The sequence below is a fragment of the Bombus flavifrons genome, chromosome 9 (genome assembly GCF_040668555.2).
Source record: "Bombus flavifrons isolate JBK064 chromosome 9, iyBomFlav1_principal, whole genome shotgun sequence".
Classification (NCBI taxonomy): Eukaryota; Metazoa; Arthropoda; class Insecta; order Hymenoptera; family Apidae; genus Bombus; species Bombus flavifrons.
The window spans coordinates 1,539,493-1,549,565 of record NC_138450.1 but is presented as its reverse complement, the minus strand read 5'-3'; the positions used below and the strand labels follow the sequence as shown (position 1 = coordinate 1,549,565).

The following is a 10,073-nucleotide window of genomic DNA, read 5'->3' as shown; positions in this document are numbered from 1 at the left end:
TGCGACGACGAGAGCTTTTCTCTTTGTATCGACCTTTCTCTTTTCTTTTTTTTCTTTCTCTCTCTCTCTCTCTCTCTCTCTCTTTTTCCCCTTTTTCCTCGACGGTCATATTAAAGGAACAGATCATGAATAGAGAGACTGGAGAGATCGTTTGACGACAGAAGCAAAGGACGACACGATTTCTGCCAGGATCCGTAATAACGAGTAATTCGTTTTACGTGTTTCAGCTATCGTCTATCCTTGTGGTTCCTGTGGCAAGGCGTTCAAGTGGAAGAAAAGCTTGGTGCGCCACGAGCGAGAGGAGTGTGGGAAGAAGCCTTACCGCTGTCCTCACTGTCCTTGCGTGATGAATCTTAGGAACAGTCTTGTTCGTCATTTGCAAGTAAAGCACGGGCAAGATTGTCGCGTTAAAAGGCGACGAGTGCACCGATCGAGTCTCCTGAGGGCTCAGGGTCGAAAGTTACATTGACACCGCGCCGGATAACGAGGTTGTTCGATTGCCGAGATAATTTATCCGTACGATGTTGATGAATCAATGTTTTTGACCAAACAACAATCTTACTTCCGAGTTCTCGTTGATCGGAGCGAACTTTGCTTTTCGATGCTCTGCAAATATTTCTCCACGAATAAAAGTGCGACGGAGCGTGCATACCCTGTTATATTCATTCGTAACGATCGTTATTTATTACTCGTTCAACGAATAGAATATGTATGTTCCTTAATAAATGCAACATCTATATATATAATTACAATTTTATATATATAGAGATGATAAAAACGTAGAAACCTATGTGAACGTTGATATTTAGACACGTTGTGTTATCTATGTATGTATACGTTGAGTGTCGATCGTGAATGTCGATTTGTGGGATGTAGGAGAACATATCGGAATCGTACTGTTGAAAACTTGGTTGTCGTTGAGAACTTGGTTCGATGATATCGTCGAAATTAACAAAAGAGTTCGAATCGAACCGAAAGAAGAAAGTGCACGAAAACGAAACGAAAGAGGAAGCTAAAGCGAAGGGAGAAAGAAAGGAAGTAGTACGCTTTGCTGATGCTTTTGTGGAGCGACAACTTATTCGTGAAAAGCGGCATTGAACGAAACGTGTTATACTCAAAGATATCTCTCTTCCTTCCTTTCAGGTTTCCACACGTGCTGCGAATGCAAGAAAACGTACAGGTCGAGAATGGCTCTAAATCGGCACGTCCGAGAGGAATGCGGCAGAGTTTTGTACACGTGTCCCTTTTGCCACAGCATCATGCCTATGAAGTTCAATCTGGTCAACCATCTGAAGAAGGAACACGGCTGTATGGCTAGAATTTGAAGCGACCTAATCTCCGAACGGATTGGATCGTCCCTCGAGAATAAACATTTTTTCTTCCATACCGTATCTTCTTTCGTCTACAACGACAAAGCTACAACGAACTGAACGAACGTCATTCGCGATGATTGCTACTCGGTCGGATCAGCACAGCGACCGTAATGCATATATGATGTCATATATATATATATATATATATATATATATGAAAAACGTCATGCGTTCGTTGAGCGCCACGACAGTTTTATCGATCGAATCACTAAATCTGACAACAAGAAAGAAGCGTGACATCGGTTTGACTCAATCGTTTTAACTAAAACGTTTACGATCAAAGTATAACGTAGTTAACCCCTTAACCTACAACGCCCGTAGTACGATGATCGGGCCAAATATAATACATAATATAATATATAATAGCTTGTTTACGTTTTCGGACCAAAATTCTCGAACGTAAGTCGTAGGTTAAGGGGTTAACGTATATATTGTGTTGGCAAATGAGTGATTGCGGATTTTATTATTACGCGGTATTGACAAAATTCGTAATCACTTAGTTGCCAACCCAATACTTGTATCGCGCAGACATACGTTTCGAGATAAAGAACAGTCAATAAAGTGTCATCGAAACAACCATTCGTATCTCGTTTGATCTCGCCGACGAGGTGCAGTACAATTAATGTGAAATTACAGAGATGTGCGTAGGACCTGAACCGAATTATACGCAACCGAATTACACTACGTTTTCCTCTTTACCGCGGCGCCATCGAGGTCGTTGTCTTTCATCGATTTAGGGTTGATCCGGTCAAAGATGCCGTCAGTTGTTAGACAGCTGTACGCACACAACACATACGCGCGCGCGATAAAGCTCTCTTTGATCCATCGATGAACGGGAGGACAGTCGTAGATGTATTTGTCGATAATGATTACGGTAACAGGTATTTACTTCAAGCGTTTGCCGAAAAGAACGATCGTTCAACCGATTCTTCGACTTGGACTAACCGAAGTTTGTGATTTCTTTCTTTTTTCTTGCAGATTACCTAAGTCTAACCGGGAATCGATCACACGCGTGCAAGAATTTTGGGTACGTGTACATTATAGGTGCATATGCAGTGTCTCTATTGTCCGAAAAGGGCCAAATTACTAGTGTGTAGTTCGTCGGAACAGGTGCGAGAAACACGATTGAAACGGAAAGTTGTTCGAGGGATGAGATCGCGATGGGACGCGCGAGTTCAGCAAATACAAATGTATTCGATCACTGAAACTGCTAGATGTGAAACCGCGCAGCTACTGCAACGCGACTGGACACTTCCGCTGATTCAAAGAAACGTTGACAGTTTAATTCGATGCTATTGTACCGATAAACTTTGTCATCAGATTGGATATTCGCGTTCCTGGTAATTGTTCCTCTGTAAGAGATAATCTTCTTCGCGTGCATATCTCTCATTGTGCGTCTTCCTCTTTTTCTTGACGAGAGAGAGAGAAAGGGAGATCGTTTGTAATATAATGTAAATTTTTCTCGATAGCATGCACACACATCTTTGTAAATAAATAGCAGAAATTAGCTGCCGAGCGAAGACGAAAAGAGAACTTTTGAATCGATCGATTAAGGGCAAATACAAATTGCCGGTACACGTTCGAGCAAGAGGCTGACATATCGTCCGAAGGATTGCGACGTTGGACACGATAACGTCGTTGTTTATAACGGAAAAACGATCGGTGTTTGTAACGAACTCGCTCGAATCTCTTGGCTCTTGGCTCTAATTCTGCCTGCATCGAGCCACTCTGCACACGAAACACACCTAATAGAATGTAATCGCAATCGCGCGAGTGGTTTGGTTTCTGTAAAGGAACGATCGACCTCAGCACCAGCCGCGAGATTTTAGAGCACGTCCATGCGTATTTTGCGGTGAAATCTGTTCGAGCGTATCACTGACGAAACGAACGCGTTTCTTTTTCAGAATGGAACACCTGTTTGGCCTGCTCGAAATCGTACAAATGGAGGAAGTCCTTGCATCGGCACGTGCGAGAAAGCCCGGAATGTTGGCCTGTTCTCCTAACATCCGGAAACGGCGAATTCATCCGACAGATTCACTACAAAATGCTTTACAATGTTAACAATTGATTCGCCTCGTATCCCATGACACGTCGATATTTGCGACACTTGTAAAATTACTAAATGGACGCAGCCGCGCGCACCGTTCCTGCGTGTCCATTTCTCTTGTTATTTCGGATATCTTTTTATAGAAATAAATGTTACATTATATTCTGATACAAAAGGCTACTGCGTTACGATTACATCGATACTATGCTCTCTTTACGGACGAACAACAAGTATGCTGTGCCGTGTAGTGGCAGTTGTCAAGATGATTTTCCATTCTTTTTTCAGATTACTTCTCACGGGGATGTCTCGCTCTTTCGTATCTCTTTCCTTTTGATTATTTATGTGGATTGGAGCCAATCAATTTATTTAGCTTATCGTAGTAGGTGTGACATTTAATATTCTTTTTCGCGTTGAACGCGTCTCACATTCTTTTAACCTTTATCTCTAATCTTTATTTTTCTGTTTTAGCTGTCTCGTTATTCGCAAATTTACTCGATCACCTCCCGTAAAAAATCGAAAGTCGCGAAAGTGTTTTTCTTTTTTTAAATCTAAATGTCACCTCTCTTTCACAGCGGATATATAATCTGGCTGACGCAATGGTTTTTCACAGATTTCTGGCTACACTGTTCGACTAGGACAACGAATAAGCCGCGAAGGAAGTACCCTTGTGGAAAGTGCCAGAAGGTCTATTCGAACGCCTCTTCTCTGTACCGGCACTTGAAACTCGAATGCGGCATGCTTCCACAATTCCACTGTCCCTACTGTCGCTTCAGCTCAAAGCGGAAGTTCAATTTGGACTCTCACGTGGCACACAAGCATAGGAAATTGCTCAACAGCTATGTAAATAAATAAGTTAGAATCGCGTGATGTCTATTTTCTCTGACCAGGATGCATCACGAAAAACGCGTCAATACTCCGGTAGAAGATAAAAAGAATTCTCGCACGTACAAAAATGTTATATGATCGATGCGAATAAAAAATATTCGTATCGCTTCCTGACTATAATCGACCCTTATAATTCCAATATTATAAGAATAAAGCGCATGGATAATTACGTGTGCGTTCTTTACAACTGTCTAATTATTTATTTTGTATATTCGTTATCCTTGCTATTAGTTTTGTATCACGTGTGACAATACCGTAACGTTTAAAGAAATTGCTAATCGTTCGTTTGATTTTACAGGTAAATTGCATCGATAAGATTTTTGCATTTGGAACAACGATAAGTATCGTTCCTTCTGAGATATATTCATTGAACACGGATTTATCACAGCTGCCGTTAAACTTGTCGATGCATGTTTTTGTTTCAGGAAATCGCGTAGCACATTTTGTGTAAGCGTCGCTTAGCGGTTGTAACGTCACCGAATCGTCCCAGTGGTCGAAAAAAGGTTACTTTCCAAGTGTAGACTACGTAAATGTGTAGCGATTGCTTGCATTTCAAAATTAAAACGATTCGCCTGTCTTTATCTTCTCTCCCAAGAATACTCGTACGTGTTTCAAAAGGAGATACACGTACATATACGTATACAATGTATAAACTCGTTGATTACAACAAAGTACATATTTCATATTGTACATTAATAGATATAGTTTCCAATATATATGTACGAAAGCAGATTATTTTACGATGAGCGAAGCATTCTGTTTGATTATTTTATTGTGGAGGGTTGGAAATTGGCATCTTTTCATCAATGAACGAGGTTGAGGAAGAGATGGAGAGACACGATCGAGCGCGGATCGTTACGATCAAGTAACGGTCTATATTAAGTAAATATCGAGCAAACGTAAGCTCACACCGTCATTCTATATAGATTTGCCACGTAGTTGTGCGAGCAAACCTGTCTCTCCGTCTTTTTTCTCTCCCTCGAAAACCTCACGCCTATTCACGTAAACACGACAAAATTTTACCACTGGGCGCACTTATTTCTCGGGGCTATTGGCTGATACGTTATGTGTTGGGTTGGTTACGGGTTTAATCTCACTGATCTCTCTTGCCGCATAACTATTCGTGCATCGAACGAGAAGAAACTCGACATCCTTGATATCCATTTTACCACACTATCCTTCTCGTCACCTACGACCGTCCGTCATAATTTGCGTTTTTGTTTCTCGTTGATTTTCTTTTAATTTAGTCGAATAACCTTTTACCACGATCTCGCGTCTCGCTTGGCGTCGGGACCTGTTGCAGGAATGGTTGCATTGCTGTCGTTATTACGATCGGATTGCAAGCAGCAGCAGCAGCACCAGCACCAGCAGCAACAACCACAGCAACAGCAAACCAGTAAGAGAGGTCGCCCTTCGACGTCGACCACTGCAACCACGACGAGAGGCGGTGTAGTTTTGGCGAGCAGACGCGCCAGCAACACTTGGGACAGTAACAGCTACGATAGCGGAAACGACAATGGTGGTGGTACGCGTACGTCTACCCGTGAGGTGGTATTTCCTGACTCGTTCGAGGTATTGCCGCAGCCTTGTGATCTTAGTGTTGTATATATGGGCGTTCCGCACGAGCAACAACGAAAGTTTCGGTGCCAATTTTGCGGAAAGGGTTATAGATGGAAAAGCACGATGCGTCGTCATGAAATGGTCGAATGCGGAGGCAAACCGCCGGCTTTTCAGTGCCCTATGTGCCCTTACAAGGCCAGGCAACGTGGCAATTTGACGGTACACTACAAGCGTCACCATCAAAAAATCGAGTACGACGAAAGCGCCTAGAATCTAAATCGAAGTTACGAATTTTGTTGGATTTACACGATCGTCCTAGAAATCGGAACACTTACACGTGCACTTTTCTGCTTCTCTTGTTTCGATTCGACCTATCTTCCTTCTCGTACCTTATCGGGTTAATTTTGCACTATTTCCCTTTTTTCCTTCGTTTTGTTTCTCATCTAGAGTTAATTGCATTCAGGCGTTGTAAATAGCAGACGACGAAATAGTAAAAGGAATCGTTCGATTTTCTTTTTCCCGAATTTGTTACCTCAATACAAGAATTTATTATATTTTCATTCTATACCTGTACATAATTTCAATTTATCTATCGTTATTTAAAGTTTCTTTTTACTTTTATCCTGTAAAAACCGTTTCTTAGAATTACCAATTGTGCCTTTCGTTTCTTTCTTCTTTCTTTTTTTTTTCTTTTTTTTTCGTTTTCCCGCATTTTCCATTGCCAAACGAAGGTCGAACTGGCGTTTACTTTATCGTTTAAATCTCCTTTCAACTTGTTTATTATATGTATATCGAGTACTTACGAGGATCGTACTACAATCGGCGCAAACTTTAATACGTTATGTACGAAATGTCAAGTAATAATTTATTCTAAAAAGGTACGACTATTCGTGGTACTTTCGGCTCTTACGATATCGTAAAGTGAAAATAACATTGTCAAACGACATTTATCTCGCACGTAAAAGATTAGGATAGCCGCTTTCTCTCATCGACTGATCAACGTCGAAATTACATTGACGATCGTGTTACCACTTTTGAAATTTGTCATCTTAGAGTCGTGTACGTACATTTTCTTGTACTTTCATATATACTTTAGACATTTTTGTGTTTAGATACTAAGTTAAATTACTTTCATGTTAAAACATTACAAGGTACGTAAGGTAAATGGAACTGAAGAGATAGTACACATGAAATTATATATCATTTCGATGTAATAGGGATAAGCGATGATAGTGCCTTCGACAAAACTGAAAAAGGAAAATATATATATATATATATATATATATATATATATATATATATATATTTGTATACACATACATGTATAAGCGCATGTGCGCTCGATATGTATAAAAGTAATCTTAGGCGTAAAGCGATCGTGTATTTATCGCGAGCATTTATCTCCGGAAAATCGGTTACCTGAAAACACTTAGATTTACGATAGACGATAATAAAAGTACCAAATCTTTCAACTTTGCCCTTCGTTCGAATACAACGCGCGATAGCTTTGATACCTTTGTGCAATGTATACTTTGACTATAGCGCGTGCAACAAACGAAATGAAATCTAGTGGCAAAGTGAAAGATATAGATGACGATGAGTCGTAGGAATCATAACGTCATACCATATATTTTTTTCTTTTCTTTTCAGATCGCTACGAATCTCTGTGAATCGTAATCGCATTTAGAATGTCTGGTTTGACAAGCAATCGTAATCGCTCAGTATCAGCGAAATACTTAATAACAATATAATAACGATGATCGTTATCATTAACGGACGTCCAATTTGATACTGCGTAAACTCGTTAGGATTAAACACGTTACGAAAAATCGCAGACGGGACAATCGACATTATAATCTTTAGGAATTATTATACTTTTTAGACGAATTTACCAATGCGGAGAAACTTGCTCCTCTTAATCTTAATTCAGCGGAAGGATCGACTAAATTTGCTCAAGCGAACAAAAGGGTCGATCTCTGCGCTATTCTTTCCATGAATTACCCACGCGGTTTGTGACTTTTATTTAGGCGGAAAAACGCTTTCGTCGGAAGATGTAAACTACACGAACATTCCCTCACTTGAACATTCCTTCGTTTTATCGAGATCGACTCGTTTGTCCTTCTACGTACAAGTATATATTCCTAGCCTTATAAGTAGTAACGTTTTCCCATTTTTATATAAACATTCGTACATGCGTATGGTAGAAAGTGGCAGAGGTGGAGAAGTATATATACATTTGCAAAGAATGGGAAAAGAAAAGGATTCGTTGGGAGAACTTTTCTAAACGAAGTCCAGTATTTTTGATATCAGTATTTACGGATGCTCGCATCGACCTGCTTGGCGAATTAACCTAGGATATACTCGTTCTACCCAATTTCCCCTTGTACTTTCCGTTGTTAAGTTCGAGGCGACTTTGCGTTTGGCGTGCTTTATACGGGGACCAATCGACCAACCAACCGCGACTAATTCCGCAATGTATCCGATTTTTATAACCGCTGGACATTTCAAGGAAACGGGTACCTTTCGCATGTTACTCGTGTCTTTGATGTTCCTTGTTTCAGTTCTGTTACAGATGAACAATGCATTAACGAGGAAAGAATGCAAGTCGTCTCTCTCGAATACTCGTTCCGATATTTAGCACTTTAAACTCTCTTTTTGGAAAGATTTATCTGTCGGATTACGAATATCTATTACGATTATCTCCAGTTAATTTTATTATTAACATTATTATTATTATTATTATTATTATTATTATTATTAATTATTATTATTAATATTATTATTAATAAAAAAAATAATCTTTGTTGCGGGTTATTTTCTAAAGAGCGTAAGTGTTATTCTACTCTCCTATACCTCCATGTTTTAGCGTTTTTTTACGTTAACGATTAGCAAGCGAAACGAAAATTCAACCGTCCTCCGGTCTATGACGGAAGAAAATATTTCGGTGACGAAGCACCGAATCTGCCGCTGTCGAGAAAATAATTTTCCAACGGACATTCGGCTAACCAAGGATTTCTGTTTTCAGCGTGTTGGTACCGGCTACCCATCGGTTTCGAGACGTATCCTTGCGACACCTGCGGCAGACAGTACAGGAGGGTGATATCGTTGCAGCGGCACAAGAGACTCGAGTGCGGAAAGGAGGCTCAGTTCGAGTGTGTAATATGCCACGCGAAATTCAAGCACAAACACAGTTTATTGAGACACTATAACGTTCACGTGGTGGACGTGAAGAAATCGAGCAACTTTGAACGCGAAGAGAGATCGGCTTGACAGGCGAAACTGGAGAACCGGATGCGTGAAAAGAGAAGTTACGGCCGTTAACGGTTTCCACGCCTATTCTTTCATTCGTTACCACCGATCACGAGTTTACGTTTTAGAACGTATTAACTGCTCTCGAATTGCCAATTCGAGATTTCACATTTACGGTTTTCGAGGATTTTTGTTCGTTTTATTGGTTTTCATTTTAATCGAAACTGTATGAACATCGAATATCGTTACTAGTATTTGAAGAATATCGGATAATATATGAGCGATGGTTGCAATTACTTTCGATCAAAGGTTACAATTCAACGCTATAACAAAGACGAAGAAAGAATATGACGATGAATGTGTTTGCATGATTCATAATTGACAAGGAAGCGGAAAGTTTCGTTTGTATTATATTATCGTCGTTAACGACATCATCGATAAATGTTATGAGATAGAGCTTATTTTATGTTTGTTCTTTCATAGATATGAATTTTAAGGCGCATTGAAATATGCAAGAATTTGCTCTGTTTCGGTTATTCATTTGCGGAATTTGATCATTTCCTTAAAATGAATAAAAATTACATTTTCCAACGTGCTTCTTATTTTTTACACGACACGTTATATATTTTGTTTGTTTTTATTTCCAATTCGCTAGCCAACAACTTCCAATCAACACCGTTTCTGTCGCAACTTCCTTGTGTAAGTTTCATTTGGTTGTTTCCTAGGCGAAGGTGTTATTCTGTTTTTTGTGTCGAAAGTTCGTGATATCAACGATCAGCCGGAACATTATCTACATCGTTCCTTTCCGTTTCAGGTTATTGGCTGCAACTTTATCCAAAGAATGAAAATACGATCGAGGTGCAGCAACCGGTACTAGCAACCAATTCAAGAAATCGAAGCATCTTCCAATCCAGTCGAATGACACGTGGACAGTTAACGTACAAATGTACAAATTGCAA

General features: G+C 39.9%; 1 protein-coding gene across 8 annotated transcripts; it reads left to right on the top strand.

Moving 5' to 3' along the window:
• The first annotated feature begins 469 nt into the window (after positions 1-469).
• Positions 470-10,011, top strand: LOC138183356 (longitudinals lacking protein, isoforms F/I/K/T-like). 8 transcript variants are annotated; one of them, XM_069120186.1, is made up of 5 exons: positions 470-2,254; positions 2,352-2,400; positions 3,278-5,830; positions 8,891-9,813; positions 9,929-10,011. In XM_069120186.1, exons 3-4 carry the CDS (start codon positions 5,611-5,613, stop codon positions 9,133-9,135), a joined length of 465 nt encoding a protein of 154 aa, XP_068976287.1. In that variant the 5' UTR covers positions 470-2,254; positions 2,352-2,400; positions 3,278-5,610; the 3' UTR covers positions 9,136-9,813; positions 9,929-10,011. The 8 variants fall into 8 exon arrangements, 7 of the variants coding, with proteins under 7 accessions (XP_068976287.1, XP_068976286.1, XP_068976285.1 ...); XR_011174041.1 differs by lacking the exons at positions 8,891-9,813; positions 9,929-10,011 and having other exon boundaries at positions 3,278-4,808; positions 5,609-5,742; XM_069120185.1 differs by lacking the exon at positions 9,929-10,011 and having other exon boundaries at positions 3,278-6,743; positions 8,891-9,025.
• Positions 10,012-10,073: the final 62 nt, after the last annotated feature.